Below are 23,106 nucleotides of genomic sequence, written 5' to 3'. Positions count from 1 at the left end.
TGGTTACTACATGATTCCATATGTGTTATTTCATAGTTTTGATGTCTTCACTATTATTCCACAATGTAGAAAATAGTAAAAAATAAAGAAAAACCCTTGAATGAGTAGGTGTGTCCAAACCTTTGACTGGTACTGTACATACAAACGTACCCTCCATTTGCTCTTGGCAAAGTTTTTCCTGATCTGTCTGCTCACAGACTCGTGGATATTCTTACAGAGGGCCGTGTCCCCAGCGATCCTGAAAACACACACAGACACTTTATCATCTCATAATACCCACACGAGAGTGTGTGTGTGTGTTTGTGTTTATGATCAGTGTGTGTTTTCTCTCACCATGGGTGTCTGAGGGCCTGGTCACAGGTGTAACGCTTCGCCGGGTCTTTCTCCATCAGACTGCCAATAAAGTCTTTGGCTGTGAAAAACATTAGAGAACAGTTGCTCACACTCATCACAACATACATAAACAGTAAACAGTCAGTGTAAGGCACATGGTTTCCCACACTCCCTGGCCAGTGTACCGAATACCTGGACAATGCCTCAGCTCTCTTTCCTGTAATCACTATTATTGTTTTCTGGTTTACTGGCAGACAGGGGGAATGGTTAGACTGGTGCCAAACTGGAGAATATAGGGTTCACAGATCATGTCTATGATTACCTCTTAAAACATACACACACACACATTATACACAAATTCCAAGAGGATGACATCACAGCATAGAGAAAGTAGCCATGGTGGTGTGGAGTCCATATGTGCCAGATGGGAGGTGGAAGAGGAGGAAGATGCTCTGTCTGAAGGGGATTCTCACTCCATTAAACACACATACATGCAAACACACACACACACACACACACACACACACACACACACACACACAGACACACACACACACACACATACCACTTACCTGAATCAGATATGTCGTCCCAGTATGGTTCATCAAACTCGTAGTCTGCTTTGAGGATCTGCTCAAAGAGCTTGGAGTCATTCTCATCGTAGAATGGAGGATAGCCACACAACCTGCAGACACAGACAGGAAGTGAGCTTATAAAAGTTAATAACAACACATGCATTCACTTCCTACTTCAGGGAATAGTTTACTTTTAATATGATAATAGAATACCATGAGGATGAATGAGACAAATGCTTGAACAACTATTCAATTGATAACAATAAACTCACGAGGTTAATGTAATGTTTCCTAAACCTTTCTCTGTCTGCTTTCCTAACCTAATTCTGGACTAATTTAACTTCTTCAAGTGGCAAAATGATTTCCATAGAAAACATTAGCCGCCATTATGATCAAACCTCATTAAAATGCCTTTCTCCATTGAAAGCTGTTCTGCCTGATGTGGTCGCAATGAGCTTTTTGTTTTTGTGCTTTCACATTTGGTTAAAGACTTGCGCGTCACTCCCCCGCAGGAGCCCGAGCGATTATTCCACCTGATTACTTGATGCAATCGCTTCACACCTGAGCAGACCCAACCAGGAATGACGAGCCGAGCCGGATTGTGTGGAGGTGCTCAGGATCGGCTAACGAGGTCTGAGGCTTGTGCTAATGGTGCTAATGGCTAAATGACAAGAGGGGAGTAGCCCAATGATCAATGGGAACTCACTGAGGAAACATCAGGGGTCCAACATCAAGCTTCAACCCAACACTACCATCCAGAACTGGATATTCTTGGATTTGATCTATTTACTTGAACTCTAAACACATATTTTCTCTAATGTAATATTGCCTAGGCTATTCACAAGGATGTTTAAGGACTACGTATTGAATATACACAAACATTCACAGTTTTAATCCACCAGCTGGACTGACTGTGTGAACGCTGTTTCTCAGACGTTTATTTCTTCTCCCTCACATGTGTAGAGGTAACAGGAGCGCGCACACACACACACACACACACACACACACACACACACACACACACACACACACACACACACACACACACACACACACACACACAGCTCCCTCTAAGAACCCAGTGACACCTAGTGATCCTTATATCCAAAGCTGTGTAAGCATGGAGAGTTGCATAACAACTACACCAATAAACGGACAGAGATGTATAAACAGGTGAAAATAGAGAACAGAGGATGTCTGAGCAATTGTGGCAGGAGAAAGAACAAGGGAAGTGGAGAAGGATGAGCGAGAGAACCAGAGGGCAGAGCCTGCTTTGCACATCACAGAGATCATTTTGCGACAAACCATCGAGAGCCAAGAACAATACAGAAAGGGAGAGAGGGGAGCAAAAATGAGGAACGTTTTCAGCGGATGAGGAAGATTTGCACTGATGCTCTAATGACTGTGGTAACTCACACCTATCTCTCATTCTTTACTGTTCTATTGCCTTTATTCACCATGTCCCTAACCCTGAACTATAACCCCTAAACACACACACACACTCTAGCCTTGAACTCAGTCAGCGAGGGCTGGAACACACAGCCCTAAATCTGCTCTCGGACTCAGAGGTTGTCCACACACAGACAGAGGGGTGAAAAACGAATGAAAAACAAAAGAGAGAAACGTTGAAGTCTGTTTTTTTCTCCTCAGAAGCACTATGTCCATACATGGTGACTGAGCAGAGCAGAATGTAGTAGACTAACATCTGGGTCTAATGAAAGGACAGAGAGAGGCAGGACATTGTATCATTCTCCATTAATGACCATTGCAAAACACACAAACACACATGCAATAAGTAAAACTTGTGTGAACATCTGCACTCCAGAAGACATGAAAATCACGGATTGAACAAGGATCCAAACCAGGGCCCTCAATGTAAAGCTGTAAACTCTGCCCTCATGGCATTGACTGGGTATGGGAACACATAGCATGTCTAGAGGAGTTGTACAAAAGACTGTAGATACTTACAGGATGTATGCAATGACTCCTATGGACCAGCAGTCCACTGCCTTACTGTAGGGCTTCTGAGCAAGAACCTCTGGAGCTGAGAGAGAGAGAGAGAGAGAGAGAGAGAGAGAGAGAGAGAGAGAGAGAGAGAGAGAGAGAGAGAGAGAGAGAGAGAGAGAGAGAGAGAGAGAAGAAAGAGAGAGAGAAGAGAGATGTAGAGAGAGAGGGATGAGACTTTGATGACATAACTGCAGACAGACAGACAGTCAGAGACCAAGACAGACAGACACAGACAGAGACATGTTCTCCCGCCTGGATTACCCTGCTATCGAGCCCAGAGCTGGAGCTCATCCTATCAGAGGCCGTGACCCCCACTCTGTGGGCGATTATCGAGACTGAGAGAAGCCTGTCCAGACTAATCAATGAAAACAGCCCAGCCTAAATAGAACTGAGCTCACCCAAATAACGGCCGCCAGACCAAACAATATCGAAGATTGAGGTAAATACAGATTAGGGAACAGGAAACAAGCACACACACAGTCACGCGCATAGACACACACACACACAGTCATACACACGCGAGCGCACACAGAGGCTCAAACGTAAAACTTTTTTCCACTTGTGCTGGGCTGAGAATGTGTGAGTGTTGCGTATCTCCTCTAATGTGCGTGTGTGTTCAGTATGTGTATGTGTGTGTCCTCTCTCTGACGGTGGACCTGTCCAAACCACAGAGTCTGGTCTTAATTCACCCATCCCAGGCGCTAACCCTGGGCTATTAATACCTCAGGAATGCAGGCTTCTCAATGCCATAATCCAGGACCAGCTATATTTAGCAGCATTTCTAATGCAGCAACCCTCATATTACAGCCTTTTAGAATGGAAAAGCCCTACAGCAGCCCACAGCAGATGGGGAGGGAGGGAGAGAGGGACAGAAACTGCAGTGGCCTCATCTAAAGAGATTGTGGGATAGAGGGATGAGAAGGGAGAATGAAGGAGGGTCTGACCATTTAAAGGCAAGGTCATGTGGATGGGACAGTTTCAATGTCATGTGGATGGGACAGTTTCAATGTCATGTGGATGGGACAGTTTCAATGTCATGTGGATGGGACCGTTTCAATGTCATGTAGATGGGACAGTTTCAATGTCATGTGGATGGGACAGTTCCAATGTCATGTGGATGGGACCGTTTCAATGTCATGTGGTGGTCCTCTGTAGCTCAATTGGTAGAGCATGGCGCTTGTAATGCCAGGGTAGTGGGTTCGATCCCCGGGACCACCCATACGTAAAAATTTATGCTCACATGACTGTAAGTCGCTTTGGATAAAAGCGTCTGCTAAATGGCATATCATTATTATTATTATGTGGATGGGACAGTTCCAATGTCACGTGGATGGGACAGTTCCAATGTCACGTGGATGGGACAGATCCAATGTCACGTGGATGGGACAGTTCCAATGTCACGTGGATGGGACAGTTCCAATGTCACGTGGATGGGACAGTTCCAATGTCACGTGGATGGGACAGTTACAATGTCACGTGGATGGGACAGTTCCAGTGTCACGTGGATGGGACAGTTCCAATGTCATGTGGATGGGACAGTTCCAATGTCATGTGGATGGGACAGTTTCAATGTCATTAACTTGTAAGGTGTTGTTTAGCTTCCCTACTGTAGCCTACACACTGACTATAGTTCCCTATGGATAAGCTTAAACAAGTGTCTGCTAACTGACTTGCATGTCAATGTAGGTGCATGGATAGGAGCCAGCAGCTAAAAGATGTCAACATGATGAGTCTTCAGTGTGTCGGACTACCAGAGGCACCGACCTACACGTCAACATGAAAGGATCTGTCATGGAATCAATGTAAAACATCTGTCTCTCACACACACACTCTGCCGAGACAGACAGACAAACAAACAGACACACGTACACAAACAAACAAACACACACACACAAATATATAAATCCCCATGTGTGGCACAGAGATGACAGCCCTCTGGCACGTAGTGCACTGCAGTAGAGCGCCCCGCCATCTTGGCTGTCTGACTCAGTCGCTCTGTTAAAAAGGGGAAAGCAGGCGACTGGGGGCAGCGTCTGTCAGCGTGTGATAAGGCCTTTTTACTCCAGAGGCAGGATGTCTGTGTGTGTGAGCTGCACACAGATGCGCTCTCCCCCATTGTAGACACATAATTAAAGCAGTGTGATTTTACATACAGTATAATGTATTATGCAGTTGTGTCATTTATGTAAAACACAGTGATAGCATCACACTCAGTAAGAGTGAACACTCAGACAATGTAGCACACGACTTCTGGAAAGGATGGTAGCATTAAAACCCAAAAGGCATTCATTTACTTTACAGTATTAACATTTATGTAGCTGATAACACAATGTATATTAACAACAGTGGCATTACCTTATAAGTAGGGACATTTAAGGTTATGGGGTGGGGGAGGCATCACTTACCCACGTATCCCGGCGTGCCGCACGCGGTTGACATGACATCCCCGGTGCCCTCCATCTTGGACAGACCAAAGTCACTGATCATGATCTTAGACTCGTCCTGGGGGTTAAAATACAGCAGGTTCTCTGGCTGGAGAGAGAGGACGGAGGGAGAGAGAGAGATGGAGCGATAGATGGAGAGATAGAGGGAGTGTGTTAATCACAAACGGAGCTCTCCCATCCTTTGATCTCTCTACTTACATACCCTGAACATCATGTAGATATAAAACCGTAATAATTTGTTAAAGGCAGTCTATGACCCTCGACACAATACAGTTATGTTGCTGTCTGTTTTATGAGGCCGTACTCCTCTCCCTCAGGGGATTCCGCTCTGTGGCATATTTCCCAGAAGCCACTGCGTGTTGTGACCCGCTGAGCGGCCTAAATCACAGACGCATGCTGCACCTCACCACCGCAATGAATCATGGTCCATAAAACACAAGTGATCCGCTCATGTCGAGATGCAGGGGGGAGTAGACAGGGGTTTTTTGTGTGTGTGTTTCAGTGTGTGTCAGTGTGTGTGTGTGTGTGAGTGAGTGAGTGTGTGTGTGTCACCATCACCTTCAGGTCTCTGTGGACGATGCCCAACTTGTGGAGGTAGTCGACAGCGTCTAGCACCTGTCTGATGAGCGTACTGGCATCTTTCTCTGTGTAGAACCCCTTCTCCACGATACGGTCAAACAACTCACCTCCCGACACTCTGTAGACATAGACATAGACAGACAGAGGGGGTCAGTAAAAGAGGTAAGTAAAACAGATGTGCACACACGCAGACACACACATCTGGAGAGAACCTGTTATCATGTGATCCACTGAGACTTCATTTATGAGCTATACGAACTAACCGTGTGTGTGTGTTTGACACACGTGTTTACCCCACAGTGGGGGTGTGCTTTGACCCATTCCAACCCTCTGCTCCACTAAACTTAACCCTTCATGCTTCATACTATCACGATCAATCAAAGTACACCATACATTCTAACATTAACAGTATAGGGAGAACTGTAGCAGAGAGAGACAGGACAGGAGATAGGAGGGATACAAAATCTAAACAAAGAAACAGAGAAAAAGGTGCCTCATTTTTCTCGGGCCATAGAGTCACACAGTGGAGGATAGTTAAGCTTCAGAGAGTGTGTGTGTGTGTGTGTGTGTGTGTGTGTGTGTGTGTGTGTGTGTGTGTGTGTCAGACGGTGCCCTTGCTGTTTTACAGGTTTGCTTTAAGACTCTTAGCCAGATTATGGGGTTTTTAAAGTGTCAGAACAGCCACAGGCCAGGAGCTGAACATCCCATAACTTTCCTCAGTCCTCTACAGCTAGCTGGCACAGGGCAGTATAGATGGCTGCTAAGCACTGATCTAAGGACAGATTTGCAGTCTGTCTGTCTGTCCCTTATGGTTATGGAGAGGGTAAACTGATCCTCGGTCTGCCACTAGCAGAACAGCTCAGTGCACTGGTCATTAGCTTAGTGGCACTCAGCTGTATGTGAGCAGGGTGTTGTCACTGTGTAGCACTGCAGAAAACCTATGTAAATACTGTAGATCTCTGGCTGACCGTCGAGGTAAAGTATCTTTCTGTCACATTCCACCAGGGAGTAGCCAATCACATCTCTGACAATGCCATAGTCCTTAAAGACTAGTTCAGAGGGAGGAAGGGAGGGATATAAAAGTTCAATTGAAGTAAAATGACTCTATATTAGGTTTAACATGCTTTAGAACCAAGAGAGGAATTCAATTGTCAAGTATGTACGGTAAGAGGATTAAAGAGGTAGAATCTGTCTCTTATGACGGTCTCTGTTGGTATTGACAAGCACTATATGGAAAAAATGGAGGAAGGGAATTGTGCAGTTCCACAGGTACACAGCTCCCTCTCCTGGTTTCTGTATTGACACCATCCACTGATTCAATTGTCTCTCTATCTCATGTTTTGACATGTTTGTCCCCTGAAGGCATCTGGCTGCAGACCTTGTATAAACTCTCTATTGATAAACAGACAGCTGACCTTCAATAGAATGCCATGTCATGTCACGCAAAGGGCTACCAGGAATCAGCAGTGACAACAAGTACTGTTTTGATCCACTGTGCTTTCATATTGACCCAATAAAGTGTATCTCTCTCTCTGTCCCTGTGTATGGCGTTTGGGAGGCAGATGTACTGTACCTTCTTTCTCAGTAAGGAGTTGACAGATGGTGCGGCAGGAGCCTGAGGGGCTGCTCCTCTCCTCTGATCCCCATGGGGGCGCTGTAACCATGATCATTACTGGTATTCCTATTCACCCACACACTGAACCTAAAACAGCCTCAACTAGACCCCTCTTTTTGTCTTCTAGCTACACTCTGAATCTAAATACTGATCTTGGATCAGCTTAATCAATCACAATTCTAACCTTAACCACCTTAAGATACAGACATAACTGTCAATATAAAATAGCAACCTATACCACAGAAGATCAACCAGTTTCACTGCACTGAGGGAGATTGATGAAGAATGAACATAGGGTCAAATATATTTGTTTCTCTCTAAAACTGCACAGATTTGCATTGGATGAATATTCATCACCTCACTAACACAAACAAACACATGCGCACACACACACACACACACACTGGCGGCGAGTGTGAATCTGGGGGGCATCATCACAGTGACAGATCAAATAAGAGCTGGAAGAAAGTTACATTCTAATGAAGTTTCTGAAAAAAGGAGATAAGAAATGAATTGCTAATCCGCTCCACTCTCTCTTGCCCTTTCTCTCTCTCTCTCTATCCCCACGCTCCATCTCTCCCCGTCTCCCTTTCTCTTCTCTCTCTCTCCTCTCTGCCGACAGTGACTTGTTAAATTTTCCAGCCGAGACAAGCGTGGCAGGAAATGACAAGCAAAAGGCTACGCTGAGAACACACACACACGTTGGCTGGACATAACGGTGTGGTAGTGACAGAGGACATGGGCCACCAGCCTGCAGGGTTGCGTAACCATTTGCGTAGGGAGACCATGGCAATCAGACAGGAGCCAAATCTACTTCCCTTTCAATACACACACACACACCATACTGTAGGCACACACACACTAATTGTGCACACATACACTCACACACACTCTATTGTCTTTCCATTCGGTCTCACTATCTCCTGTCTCTTTCTTGTTTTCTCTGTCCCTTTCCCATCCTTCATCCCCCCCTATCTCCCCCCCCCCTCTCTCTGTCAGAACAGTATCAAGTTGTCCCTTTATCTGAGTGTAATCTGAGCTGTACTGTGGCCCTGTGTGCTCCTGTGTAGTTGTATGGCTCAGCAGTGCAGGGGTAGGCAACTAGAGGATGGCCGAGGGGCCGGAACATAACTATAATAATTTATACACTGCAAATTGACCACAACTTAGCCCAAAAAGAGATTGTTATTTTAAAATAACAATAATTTCATACCTTGACTACATTGAGACACAATCACATCTCTTTTTTTTATTCGTGGGAATACTTGGGAACAGAGTTCCAAAATCTTTTTTTTAACAAAAACTAAAATCCCGCGGGCCGCCTGTTGCTGACCCCTGCTGTAGTGTTTCCTACAGTAAGGTAGTGGTATGAAGCTATTGGAACAGCCACCTGCTGCTTCTGCAGAACACATCTGACTGTACAACTGTTGGGTTTGCTTAACTCACATGGTCTCAGTGTTGTTGGGGAGAAAAGAGAAAAACCATACCTGTGTTTGTATTTTCTGTAAAACAACACACACACTATTCATTAAAAAGCCACTGACTGAGTGGAAAAGTTTCAAGCAATGCTCTACTCTTAGCCACTCTAGATTTGTTTTCCTGCTCTTTGTTTTCTGCCTGCTTGCTTTCTCTCGGTCTCCCTCATCCCCTCCTCTTGTCCTTGGCTTCACTCAGATACCAAATTCACCCCAAAGCAATCTCCTTGATACATTGATCCACTGAGTACATTCTGCATCCAATATTCTCACTCTCTTTCTCCCCCCCTTCTCTCTTCTTCCCTCTCTCCATCACAATTTCATCTGCCTCCCATACCTTTCCCTCTCCATCCATCTCGCTCTCTCTCTCATTAATTTGAACAGGATTGGATGCATCAGCCATGTGGTGATGACATGGTTGTAGATCACTGTAGACAGCAGATCTTTATCCAAACAGAGATGGAAGCATCACACCAGACCCAACTAACTAATCACAGCTAGATCAGACATGACGTCAAAATCAAACCCGACGTGTCAAACTCAGAGCAAAGTTGAATCAGACCACACCTGTCAACCTCTGAGGACGATTCATACCCAGGCAGGATCACAGGGGGCTGGTAAAGATGAGAGACCTGGTCCAGCGTTCCTACTCTGAGGAGACTCAGATAGGTACCGACTCAGAGCTCAGATGAGTTTGCACCTGCTGAGGTGTTATTCCTGCTGCTACCAAGTTAAGCCCTGTCATAAGTGGAGTGGTGACCTTTCACCTCTGTATCCGTGGTAACAGAGCCTGACATGAGATGGTGCCTTGCTGCAGAGGAGACAGGGGAGAATAATTTCATACCTGCTGCAGGTGAGGGGAAAGGTAAGGGGAAAAGGTGAGAGGAGGGAGGACAGATGAGGTGTGAGGGGGGAGGAAAACAGGGGTGAGAAGAAAGAAAGGAGAAAAGACGAGGAGAAAGAAAGGAGAAGAGAGACAGACGAGGGAGGGTGAGAGAGGCAGAAGACTGGAAGAAGAGTGAAGTGAAAGACTGTTCTGATGGGTGGATGTTTTTCTCCTCTGTTCTCAATTCGACAGCCTGTTAGCACTGAAACTAATAACATTAAGTGGGCCGTGACTCAGCAATAAACAAAATGAAATGATCAAAGTTAAAACTGCTCTACTTTCCTGCACACACACACACACACACTTACATAACTCACAACACACTTTAATCCATAACTCACACGCCCTCCTCTACAGACTGATATAACTCAAGCTGATTAATGTAGCCAGGAGTGCATAGTGGCACGTTAGCTTTGCTGTAACGTTAGAGTAACGTTACGTAAACGTTAGCTGAGCGCTACGAGCCAGGTCCCATTCCCTCTCCTGTCGACCGTCTTAATGGAAGTATAATTGGAGTAATGAGGGCTTATAAAGTATGTGTGTGTGTAAGCTAAAACCGTCACCCCTGCCCCATTCCTAGGTGCTGATTATAGAGTCAGTCTGAGGGTACGACAGGTCAGTGACAGAGACAGAGAGAGAGACAGAGAGAGAAACAGAGAAAGAGAAAGAGACAGAGAAGGAGAGGTAGAGAGAGTGATAAGGAGAGATCATAAGAACTAGAAGGGGAGAGAGAGACAGACAGAGAGCGAGAGAGAGAGAACTTACAGCTGCATGATCAGGTAGAGGTGGTTGGAACTCTCATAGATGTCTTCCAAAGCTACTATGTTCTCATGCTTGATTCTGTTGGGAGAGAAAACAAGAGACAATGTTAGTCATGTATAACTCTAACCCTTTAAACAGATGATCAGATCCCAGACTGTCTCAACCCCATCTACACCCCCTTTACCTCAGCTCTAGAGTCATCTCAAACCCTTACTAAACATGAGCTCGCTCTCTCGCTCTGCGCCATGGTAACGGCTCCATGGTGAAAGTGTATAATGTGTACACATGCTTGTGCTGTGGTGGTGGTCTGTACCACATGACCCGTTTGCGGATGATGTTATTGCAAGGGGGAATAATAGTGTACACACCTGACACACACACGAAGCGTGAGCAGGTGGGGAGTTCAGTACATACAGTTGAAGTCGGAAGTTGGAGTCATTAAAACTCGTTTTTCAACCACTCCACAAATTTCGTTAACAAACTATCGTTTTGGCAAGTCGTTTAGGACATCTACTTTGTGCATGACACAAGTAATTTTTCCAACAATTGTTTACAGACAGATTATTTCACTTATACAGTGAGGGAAAAAAACATTTGATCCCCTGCTGATTTTGTACATTTGCCCACTGACAAAGAAATGATCACAGTCTATAATTTTAATGGTAGGTTTATTTGAACAGTGAGAGACAGAATAACAACAACAAAATCCAGAAAAACGCATGTCAAAAATGTTATAAATTGATTTGCATTTTAATGAGGGATATAATTATTTGACCCCCTCTCAATCAGAAAGATATCTGGCTCCCAGGTGTCTTTTATACAGGTAACGAGCTGAGATTAGGAGCACACTCTTAAAGGGAGTGCTCCTAATCTCAGTTTGTTATCTGTATAAAAGACACCTGTCCACAGAAGCAATCAATCAATCAGATTACAAACTCTCCACCATGGCCAAGACCAAAGAGCTCTCCAAGGATGTCAGGGTCAAGATTGTAGACCTACACTGGAATGGGCTACAAGACCATCGGCAAGCAGCTTGGTGAGAAGGTGACAAAAGTTGGTGCAATTATTCGCAAATGGAAGAAACACAAAAGAACAGTCAATCTTCCTCGGCCTGGGGTTCCATGCAAGATCTCACATCGTGGAGTTGCAATGATCATGAGAATGGTGAGGAATCAGCCCAGAACTACACGGGAGGATCTTGTCAATGATCTCAAGGCAGCTGGGACCATAGTCACCAAGAAAACAATTGGTAACACACTACGCAGTGAAGGACTGAAATCCTGAAGCGCCCGCAAGGTCCCCCTGCTCAAGAAAGCACATATACAGGCCCGTCTGAAGTTTGCCAATGAACATCTGAATGATTCAGAGGAGAACTGGGTGAAAGTGTTGTGGTCAGATGAGACCAAAATCGAGCTCTTTGGCATCAACTCAACTCGTCGTGTTTGGAGGAGGAGGAATGCTGCCTATGACCCCAAGAACACCATCGCCACCGTCAAACATGAAGGTGGAAACATTATGCTTTGGGGGTGTTTTTCTGCTAAGGGGACAGTACAACTTCACCGCATCAAAGGGACGATGGACGGGGCCATGTACCGTCAAATCTTGGGTGAGAACCTCCTTCCCTTAGCCAGGGCATTGATAATGGGTTGTGGATGGGTATTCCAGCATTACAATGACCCAAAACACACGGCCAAGGCAACAACGGAGTGGCTCAAGAAGAAGCACATTAAGGTCCTGGAGTGGCCCAACCAGTCTCCAGACCTTAATCCCATAGAAAATCTGTGGAGGGAGCTGAAGGTTTGAGTTGCCAAACGTCAGGCTCGAAACCTTAATGACTTGGAGAAGATCTGCAAAGAGGAGTGGGACAAAATCCCTCCTGAGATGTGTGCAAACCTGGTGGCCAACTACAAGAAACGTCTGACCTCTGTGATTGCCAACAAGGGTTTTGCCACCAAGTACTAAGTCATGTTTTGCAGAGGGGTCAAATACTTATTTCCCTCATTAAAATGCAAATCAATTTATAAAATTTTTGACATGCGTTTTTCTGGATTTTTTTGTTGTTATTCTGTCTCTCACTGTTCAAATAAACCTACCATTAAAATTATAGACTGATCATGTCTTTGTCAGTGGGAAAACGTACAAAATCAGCAGGTGATCAAATACTTGTTTCCCTCACTGTAATTCACTGTATCACAATTCCAGCGGGTCAGAAGTTTACATACACTAAGTTGACTGTGCCTTTAAACAGCTTGGAAAATTCCAGAAAATGATGTCATGGCTTTACAAGCTTCTGATAGGCTAATTGACATCATTTGAGTCAATTGGAGGTGTACCTGTGGATGTATTTCAAGGCCTATCTTCAAACTCAGTGCCTCTTTGCTTGACATCATGGGAAAATCTAAAGAAATCAGCCAAGACCTCAGAAAAAAAATGTCTGGTTCATCCTTGGGAGCAATTTCCAAATGCCTGAAGGTACCACGTTCATCTGTACAAACAATAGTACGCAAATATAAACACCATGGGACCATGCAGTCGTTATACCGCTCAGGAAGGAGACGCGTTCTGTCTCCTAGATATGAACGTACTTTGGTGCGAAAAGTGCAAATCAATCCCAGAACAACAGCAAAGGACCTTGTGAAGATGGAGGAAACAGGTACAAAAGTATCTATATCCACAGTAAAACGAGTCCTACATTGACATAACCTGAAAGGCCGCTCAGCAAGGAAGAAGCCACTGCTCCAAAACCGCCATAAAAAAGCCAGACTACGGTTTGCAACTGCACATGGGGACAAAGATCGTACTTTTTGGAGAAATGTCCTCTGGTCTGATGAAACAAAAATAGAACTGTTTGGCCATAATGACCATCGTTATGTTTGGAGGAAAAAGGGGAAGCTTGCAAGCCGAAGAACACCATCCCAACCATGAAGCACGGGGGTGACAGCATCATGCTGTGGGGGTGCTTTGCTGCAGGATGGACTGGTGCACTTCACAAAATAGATGGCATCATGAGAAAGGAAAATTATGTGGATACAGTGGGGGAAAAAAGTATTTAGTCAGCCACCAATTGTGCAAGTTCTCCCACTTAAAAAGATGAGAGAGGCCTGTAATTTTCATCATAGGTACACGTCAACTATGACAGACAAATTGAGAAGAAAAAAATCCAGAAAATCACATTGTAGGATTTTTAATGAATTTATTTGCAAATTATGTTGGAAAATAAGTATTTGGTCACCTACAAACAAGCAAGATTTCTGCCTCTCACAGACCTGTAACTTCTTCTTTAAGAGGCTCCTCTGTCATCCACTCGTTACCTGTATTAATGGCACCTGTTTGAACTTGTTATCAGTATAAAAGACACCTGTCCACAACCTCAAACAGTCACACTCCAAACTCCACTATGGCCAAGACCAAAGAGCTGTTAAAGGACACCAGAAACAAAATTGTAGACCTGCACCATGCTGGGAAGACGGAATCTGCAATAGGTAAGCAGCTTGGTTTGAAGAAATCAACTGTGGGAGCAATTATTAGGAAATGGAAGACATACAAGACCACTGATAATCTCCCTCGATCTGGGGCTCCACGCAAGATCTCACCCCGTGGGGTCAAAATGATCACAAGAACGGTGAGCAAAAATCCCAGAACCACACGGGGGGACCTAGTGAATGACCTGCAGAGAGCTGGGACCAAAGTAACAAAGCCTACCATCAGTAACACACTACGCCGCCAGGGACTCAAATCCTGCAGTGCCAGACGTGTCCCCCTGCTTAAGCCAGTACATATCCAGGCCCGTCTGAAGTTTGCTAGAGTGCATTTGGATGATCCAGAAGAGGATTGGGAGAATGTCATATGGTCAGATGAAACCAAAATATAACTTTTTGCTAAAAACTCAACTCGTCGTGTTTGGAGGACAAAGAATGCTGAGTTGCATCCAAAGAACACCATACCTACTGTGAAGCATGGGGGTGGAAACATCATGCTTTGGGGCTGTTTTTCTGCAAAGGGACCAAGACGACTGATCCGTGTAAAGGAAAGAATGAATGGGGCCATGTATCGTGAGATTTTGAGTGAAAACCTCCTTCCATCAGCAAGGGCATTGAAGATGAAACGTGGCTGGGTCTTTCAGCATGACAATGATCCCAAACACACCGCCCGGGCAACGAACAAGTGGCTTCGTAAGAAGCATTTCAAGGTCCTGGAGTGGCCTAGCCAGTCTCCAGATCTCAACCCCATAGAAAATCTTTGGAGGGAGTTGAAAGTCCGTGTTGCCCAGCGACAGCCCCAAAACATCACTGCTCTAGAGGAGATCTGCATGGAGGAATGGGCCAAAATACCAGCAACAGTGTGTGAAAACCTTGTGAAGACTTACAGAAAACGTTTGACATGTGTCATTGCCAACAAAGGGTATATAACAAAGTATTGAGAAACTTTTGTTATTGACCAAATACTTATTTTCCACCATAATTTGCAAATAAATTCATTAAAAATCCTACAATGTGATTTTCTTGATTTTTTTTTCTCATTTTGTCTGTCATAGTTGACGTGTACCTATGATGAAAATTACAGGCCTCTCTCATCTTTTTAAGTGGGAGAACTTGCACAATTGGTGGCTGACTAAATACTTTTTTCCCCCACTGTATATTGAAGCAACATCTCAAGACATCAGTCAGGAAGTTAAAGCTTGGTCGCAAATGGGTCTTCCAAATGGACAATGACCCCAAGCATACTTCCAAAGTTGTGGTAAAATGGCTTAAGGACAACAAAGTCAAGGTATTGGAGTGGCCGTCACAAAGCCCTGACCTCAATCCTATAGATAATTTGTGGGCAGAATTGAAAAAGCGTGTGCGAGCAAGGAGGCCTACAAACCTGACTCAGTTACACCAGCTCTGTCAGGAGGAATGGGCCAAAATTCACCCAACTTATTGTGGGAAGCTTGTGGAAGGCTACCCGAAAAGTTTGACCCAAGTTAAACAATTTAAAGGCAACGCTACCAAATACTAATTGAGTGTATGTAAACTTCTGACCCACTGGGAATGTGATGAAAGAAATAAAAGCTTAAATAAATCACTCTCTCTACTATTATTCTGACATTTCACATTCTTAAAATAAAGTGGTGATCCTAACTGACCTAAGACAGGGAATCTTTACTAGGATTAAATGTCAAGAATTGTGAAAAACTGAGTTTAAATGTATTTGGCTAAGGTGTATGTAAACTTCCGACTTCAACTGTACATTAAGAGTGTGTGATCTCTGAGCTCGTAGCGAGCAGTGGAGCATAGAGATATGAGTCATAGACAGTCTGAGGAGAGATGGCTGAGGTGAGATCACCAGGGATAATGATGTATATTTAAACTCTCCCTGGGATAATGGAAGGGTAAAAGCAGATATGAACCTCTAAGAGCAGAGATAGAAAATGATTCCTGGTCTCCAGTCATTATATGAAAAATGCTTCCACAGTTAATGTGACACTATCACACTGCCTGACACAGACACACAGCAGGAAAATTATTTGACAACTGATTCTCTGTCTCTTAGAGAAGGGTGTGTGTGTGTGAATCCCTGTCGAGCTGCAGGATCCAAATAAACTAGTAGGTGACAGAGTGGGCAGAAACTGTGGCATGACACTATACCCTAACTTCACATAGAGGGAGAGAGGGAGAAAGAGAGCGTGATCATATCTTTGTGAATGTGTGTCTAGCAGTTTTCTATTCTTTACGCACGTGTGTGTGTTTCTGCATGTGTGTACACACATGAAGTGTATACACATATATATAAACTTCATGTCCAAAAGTATGTGGACACCTGCTCTTCGAACATTTCCTTCCAAAATCATGGGCATTAATATGGAGTTGGTCCCCCCCTTTGCTGTTATAACAGCCTCCACTCTTCTGGGAAGGCTTTCCACTAGATGTTGGAACATTACTGCGGGAACCTTTGGGGTTCGAATTCATCCCAAAGGTGTTCGATGGGGTTGAGTTCAGGGCTCTGTGCAGGCCAGTCAAGTTCTTCCACACTGATCGACAAACCATTTTTGTATGGACCGCTCTTTGTGCACAGGGGTATTTTCACGCTGAAACAAGAAGGGCCTTCCCCAAACTGTTGCCTCAAAGTTGGAAGCACAGAATCGTCTAGAGTGCCATTGTATGCTGTAGCATTAAGATTTTCCTTCACTGGAACTAAGGGTCCTAGCCCGAACCATGAAAAACAGCACCAGACCATTATTCCTCCTCCATCAAACTTTACAGTTGGTACTATGCATTGGGGGAGGTAGCGTTCTCCTGGCATCCACCAAACCCAGATTCGTCCGTCGGACTGCCAGATGGTGAAGCGTGATTCATCACTTCAGAGAACGCGTTTCCACCACTCCAGCCGACCATTGGCATTACGCACAGTGATCTTAGGCTTGTGTGCGGCTGCTCGGCCATGGAAACCTATTTCATGCAGCTCCCAACGAACAGTTATTGTGCTGACATTGCTTCCAGAGGCAGTTTGGAACTCGGTAGTGAGTGTTGCAACCGAGGACAGACGATTTTTACACGCTTCAGCACTCGGCGGTCCCGTTCAGTGAGCTTGTGTGGCCTACCACTTTGTGGCTGAGCCGTTGTTGCTCCTAGACATTTCCACTTCACAATAACAGCACATACAGTTGACCGGGGCAGCTCTAGCAGGGCAGAAATTTGACGAACTGACTTGTTGGAAAGGTGGCATCCTATGACGGTGCCACGTTGAAAGTCACTGAGCTCTTCAGTAAGGCCATTCTACTGCCAATGTTTGTCTATGGAGATTGCATGGCTGTGTGCTTGATTCTATACACCTGTCAGCAAAGGTTGTGGCTGAAATAGCCAAATCCACTCATTTGAAGGGATGTCCACATACTTTTGTATATATAGTGTACACGTGAATGACAATGTTTGTCTATGTAGAATTTACCCTGGGAAGCTGTGTCTTGTGACCTCTGCAGGCCATATTAGCCTGTCAATCAGCTGGTTGCCAGGAGATTCTGAGCGGCAGAAAGCCGAAGGACAAACATGGAACGCGTCAGAGGCTAGGCCACACACCCCTCCACTGACTCGATCACCATGACAACACCTCCTATCCCCCATAAATATTGTCAGGGTCAGTGGTGTCTCTCCTGTCCCTAGGGAACACACATAGTATACTGCAATAATAACACTAACACATACTGTAGACACCTACTTCCGGTCAGTGAGTGACTGAGTGAGTTGTGCGAGAGAATGTCAGAGAGAGAGAGTGAGTAAGTGAGTGAGTGAGACCTTGTGGAACTACTGAGCATTGGGCCAGATCCAAGGTGATATCTGACTACATACACACACGTGGACGCTCACAAGCACAGCTGAGTCCAAGCTGTGGAGAGGGATTACTGTATTATCCAGAAACGTGGAGATGCATATCTTTGATATTATCCCCTGGTGTATGTGTGTGTTCATACAGGTCTCTACTCAGCTACAGTACCTGACAATATGTATGAATAATACATGTAAAATACATCATATGTGTTCCTCACTGGGAGAAAAGATGAGAAGGTACATTCAGTACAGTATCAGTGCTTAGGAGACAAGATCACTAAGCAAAGAAATAGGAGACAGTGAGGACGTTTTCTATAGTCGCTACATACCTTGATCTCCTGTTTTGTCAGTGTGAGACTGTGGATCGTGACCTAAAGACAACAGTGAATGGGGAGTAGTGGGAGGGATGCGAGCGTAATGCGCGGTGGTGAGGGGCAGCAGTGTTTCCGTTCGGTCGCCAGGGTAACAGGTGTTAGGGAGGAGAAGGTAGGTGGGAGACATACTTGCGGAGCACGGTGATCTCGTTCTCGATGCTGCTCTCTTTCCCCTTCAGGGCCTTCTTGGGGATACACTTCACAGCAAACATCTTCCCTGTAGACCTCTCCTGGGCCAACACCACCTCAGAGAACGCCCCGCTAGGAGAGAGAGATGGAGACAGAAAGAGAAAATATTTGATTAATCAATTAGCAATTGTGTAAGACAGTTCAACACAAGTGCAGAAACTCAACACAGACATGAAACAGCAAAAGAAAGTTAACAAGGTTTCCATGAGAGAGACAGAGAGATATAGGGAAAGAGAGAGAAAGGTGGAGGAGAGGGATAAAGAGAAGGAGAAAGAGAAGGAGAGAAAGAGGTGGCAGAAGGGAGCTAGAGAGAGGGAGAGAGATTTATAAAGCAGAGTTCATTAATGCAGTCTCAGCTCCTTGAATCACACTGTTCTCTGTCCTGCTTATCTGAAACCCTCCAAACCACTCACTCACTATATCACCATCTCTCACATACTTCACAGCCACTCAGCTATCACTCTATCACTCTCTCCCTCACCGTCTCCCCCTTTCTCCTTTCTCTTCATCTATCACTCCCTCTTGTTGTCCTTTACTCATTGTTTCATGTTCAATTGCTCTATAATATGCTTTATCTCCTCCTTATCCTTTGTCCCAGCTCCCTCTTTCCCTTGGTCTCTCTCCCTCTCCTCCCTCTCTCCCTTTCTCCACAGTTCATGTTTATTCTCACCATGTTCTCTCCTCCATATATCGGCTCCCTTCTTCCCCCTTCATCTCCTTCTATCCCTTTCCCTCCCTCACCTCTTGTTTTCCTGCTGCGCTCTTCTTGTTTGCGCGGTAGGAAATCAAATTTCATATCTGGTTTGCTTTCATTCATCAGCTGACTAATGGTGCGAGCTGCTGTGTCAATCAGCAATGAAGGAACGAGGGGAGACAGGGAACATGTCCTCCCTCTTCCTCTCATCCTCTCTACCCTCTTCCTCTCCGCTATTATTCTATTCTTCCGTTCCCCGCCTCTCCTCATCCCCCTCTCGTCTCTCCTGCCATTGGGACATGGTGCTGGTTATGAATTAATTCATACTTCCTTCCGTCCTTTCTGTCCTATTTCACTCTGCTGATGGCACATCAAGCATGACAACATCATTTCGGAAAGTGTAACATTTGAGTAAAACCTTAGTAATACACTATTAATATAACCTTAGTAATATTCAACATATCTTATTAATGCGTGTGTGTGTGACGTGTGTGTGTGTGTGTGTTTAGTGCTATAGTCCAGATAGCCCTAGAGACATTTAGAAGCCCCCATTTTCTGATGACAGCCGACTCCAAGACATCACCATCTGACACTACACTGAAAAGCTCTAAAAACACTGACGCAGAGATAAAACAGCAATGCAGGCCTGTCGCTATGCTGCATACACACACACACGTTCCCTTTCATGTGTGATTCGCAATTACAAACTGGATAGTTCTGGTTCCGCTTGATGGTTGGTTGATTATTCACAAAATCATGGTCTCAGAGCTCAGTATCGGACCTGTTTCAATTACTATTGCCAGAGACATAACAGCCAGGCATTGTTCGGCAAAGAACAAATGATTAATCTTTCTCATACATCTCTACTCCTCCATCTCTTTCTTTTTTTTTTTTTTTTTTTTTTTTTCCTTTTTTTTAGGGGGTAGATCAGCTTTAATATTGCAGATAGATTGTAACTTCCATCAATGTAATTGTCTGCATCACTTCCAATCCCCCATATGTTTTTTTTTCATTTTTATGAAAAAAAAATATATATTTTTTTCATATATATATATATATATACAGTGAGGAGAACAAGTATTTGATACACTGCCGATTTTGCAGGTTTTCCTACTTACAAAGCATGTAGAGGTCTGTAATTTTTATCATAGGTACACTTCAACTGTGAGAGACGGAATCTAAAAATCCAGAATATCACATTGTATGATTTTTAAGTAATTAATTTGCATTTTATTGCATGACATAAGTATTTGATACATCATAAAAGCAGAACTTAATATTTGGTACAGAAACCTTTGTTTGCAATTACAGAGATCATACGTTTCCTGTAGGTCTTGACCAGGTTTGCACACACTGCAGCAGGGATTTTGGCCCACTCCTCCATACAGACCTTCTCCAGATCCTTCAGGTTTCGGGGCTGTCGCTGGGCAATACAGACTTTCAGCTCCCTCCAAAGATTTTCTATTGGGTTCAGGTCTGGAGACTGGCTAGGCCACTCCAGGACCTTGAGATGCTTCTTACGGAGCCACTCCTTAGTTGCCCTGGCACGACCCATCTTCAATGCTCTTACTGAGGGAAGGAGGTTGTTGGCCAAGATCTCGCGATACATGGCCCCCACCCATCCTCCCCTCAATACGGTGCAGTCGTCCTGTCCCCTTTGCAGAAAAGCATCCCCAAAGAATGATGTTTCCACCTCCATGCTTCACGGTTGGGATGGTGTTCTTGGGGTTGTACTCATCCTTCTTCTTCTTTCTCCAAACACGGCGAGTGGAGTTTAGACCAAAAAGCTCAATTTTTGTTTCATCAGACCACATGACCTTCTCCCATTCCTCCTCTGGATCATCCAGATGGTCATTGGAAAACTTCAGATGGGCCTGGACATGCGCTGGCTTAAGCAGGGGGACCTTGCGTGCGCTGCAGGATTTTAATCCATGACGGCGTAGTGTGTTACTAATGGTTTTCTTTGAGACTGTGGTCCCAGCTCTCTTCAGGTCATTGACCAGGTCCTGCCGTGTAGTTCTGGGCTGATCCCTCACCTTCCTCATGATCATTGATGCCCCACGAGGTGAGATCTTGCATGGAGCCCCAGACCGAGGGTGATTGACCGTCATCTTGAACTTCTTCCATTTTCTAATAATTGTGCCAAAAGTTGTTGCCTTCTCACCAAGCTGCTTGCCTATTTTCCTGTAGCCCATCACAGCCTTGTGCAGGTCTACAATTTTATCCCTGATGTCCTTACACAGCTCTCCGGTCTTGGCCATTGTGGAAAGGTTGGAGTCTGTTTGATTGAGTGTGTGGACAGGTGTCTTTTATACAGGTAACGAGTTCAAACAGGTGCAGTTAATACAGGTAATGAGTAGAGAACAGGAGGGCTTCTTAAAGAAAAACTAACAGGTCTGTGAGAGCTGGAATTCTTACTGGTTGGTAGGTGATCAAATACTTATGTCATGCAATAAAATGCAAATTAATTACTTAAAAATCATATAATGTGATTTTCTGGATTTGTTGAAGTGTACCTGTTGAAGTGTACCTATGATAAAAATTATTTTATATTATATATACACACAGTGAGGGAAAACATTATTTGATCCCCTGCTGATTTTGTACATTTGCCCACTGACAAAGAAATTATCAATCTATAATTTTAATAGTAGGTTTATTTGAACAGTGAGAGACAGAATAACAAAAAAAAAATGCAGAAAAATGTTATAAATTGATTTGCATTTTAATTAGGGAAATAAGTATGAAAGACACCTGGGAGCCAGAAATCTTTCTGATTGAGAGGGGGTCAAATACTTATTTCCCTCATTAAAATGCAAATCAATTTATAACATTTTTGACATGCGTTTTTCTGGATTATTTTGTTGTTATTCTGTCTCTCACTGTTCAAATAAACCTACCATTAAAATTATAGACTGATCATTTCTTTGTCACTTTAACTCTACTTTAACTCTACCCACATGTACATATTACTTCAACTACCTCAACTAGCCGGTGCCCCCGCACATTGACTCTGCACCGGTACCCCCCTGTATATAGCCTCCCTACTGTTATTTTATTTTACTTCTGCTCTTTATTTCCTCAACACTTTTTTGGTTGTTGTTTTATTTTTACTTTTTTTGTTAAAAAAGAAATGCACTGTTGGTTAAGGGCTGTAAGTAAGCATTTCACTGTAATGTCTGCACCTGTTGTATTCGGCGCATGGCGCCAATACAATTTGATTTGATTTGATTTGAAATGTACAAAATCAGCAGGGAATCAAATACTTTTTTTACCTCACTGTATATATACATATATATACACACATACACTATATATATATATATATATATATATATATATATATATATATATATATATATATATATATATATACATACATACATACATACATACATACATACATACATACATACACACATATATATACATACATATCCTTTAAAAATATATCTATATTTCCCTTTATTACTTTCCAACCCCACCATCTTTTCCCTAATTGGAGTAAACTAGTGAACAACAATGCTTAGGCCTCTACTTCATGCTTATACATACTATATACATTTTATGGACACAGTCAATAATTATATTTTGTTTGTTTTTACTCCTGAACTTCCTCCGATCATTTTCATGATGTCCATCTGGTATGCTTCTATATGCCCTATCTTTCTAACTGTGCTCTTTCACAAAAGCTCACAATATATAACCTATATACTTATTATGGACACAGCATGTCTTACACTAGTTATCTTGTTGTTATTAGTCCCATCCTTCAGCTCCATTCAACACCTCCCATCTATCTCTTAACACCATCCATATTGGATTTCTATTTGCCATATATTTTTCAACTGTACTGTGATGTTTTACAA

At 43.8% G+C, this 23,106-nt stretch overlaps 1 protein-coding gene across 1 annotated transcript in view; it reads right to left on the bottom strand.

Annotated features, from left to right (window-relative positions):
• The window catches only part of LOC121559069 (calcium/calmodulin-dependent protein kinase type 1D-like), a 92,919-nt gene that overhangs the window by 2,193 nt on the left and 67,620 nt on the right, over positions 1 to 23,106 (bottom strand). Inside the window, exons 2-9 of the mRNA XM_041872354.2 lie at positions 18,484 to 18,615; positions 10,680 to 10,754; positions 5,918 to 6,056; positions 5,321 to 5,447; positions 2,877 to 2,952; positions 906 to 1,018; positions 334 to 412; positions 151 to 238 (exon numbers count right to left, since the gene is read on the bottom strand). Coding sequence (XP_041728288.2) covers positions 151 to 238; positions 334 to 412; positions 906 to 1,018; positions 2,877 to 2,952; positions 5,321 to 5,447; positions 5,918 to 6,056; positions 10,680 to 10,754; positions 18,484 to 18,615 — 829 coding nt within the window. The remainder of the gene's footprint in view (positions 1 to 150; positions 239 to 333; positions 413 to 905; positions 1,019 to 2,876; positions 2,953 to 5,320; positions 5,448 to 5,917; positions 6,057 to 10,679; positions 10,755 to 18,483; positions 18,616 to 23,106) is intronic.

The sequence above is a fragment of the Coregonus clupeaformis genome, unplaced genomic scaffold (assembly GCF_020615455.1).
Source record: "Coregonus clupeaformis isolate EN_2021a unplaced genomic scaffold, ASM2061545v1 scaf0526, whole genome shotgun sequence".
Lineage (NCBI taxonomy): Eukaryota > Metazoa > Chordata > Actinopteri > Salmoniformes > Salmonidae > Coregonus > Coregonus clupeaformis.
The sequence above is the reverse complement of the archived record's forward strand: the minus strand, read 5'-3'. Positions and strand labels throughout refer to the sequence as shown.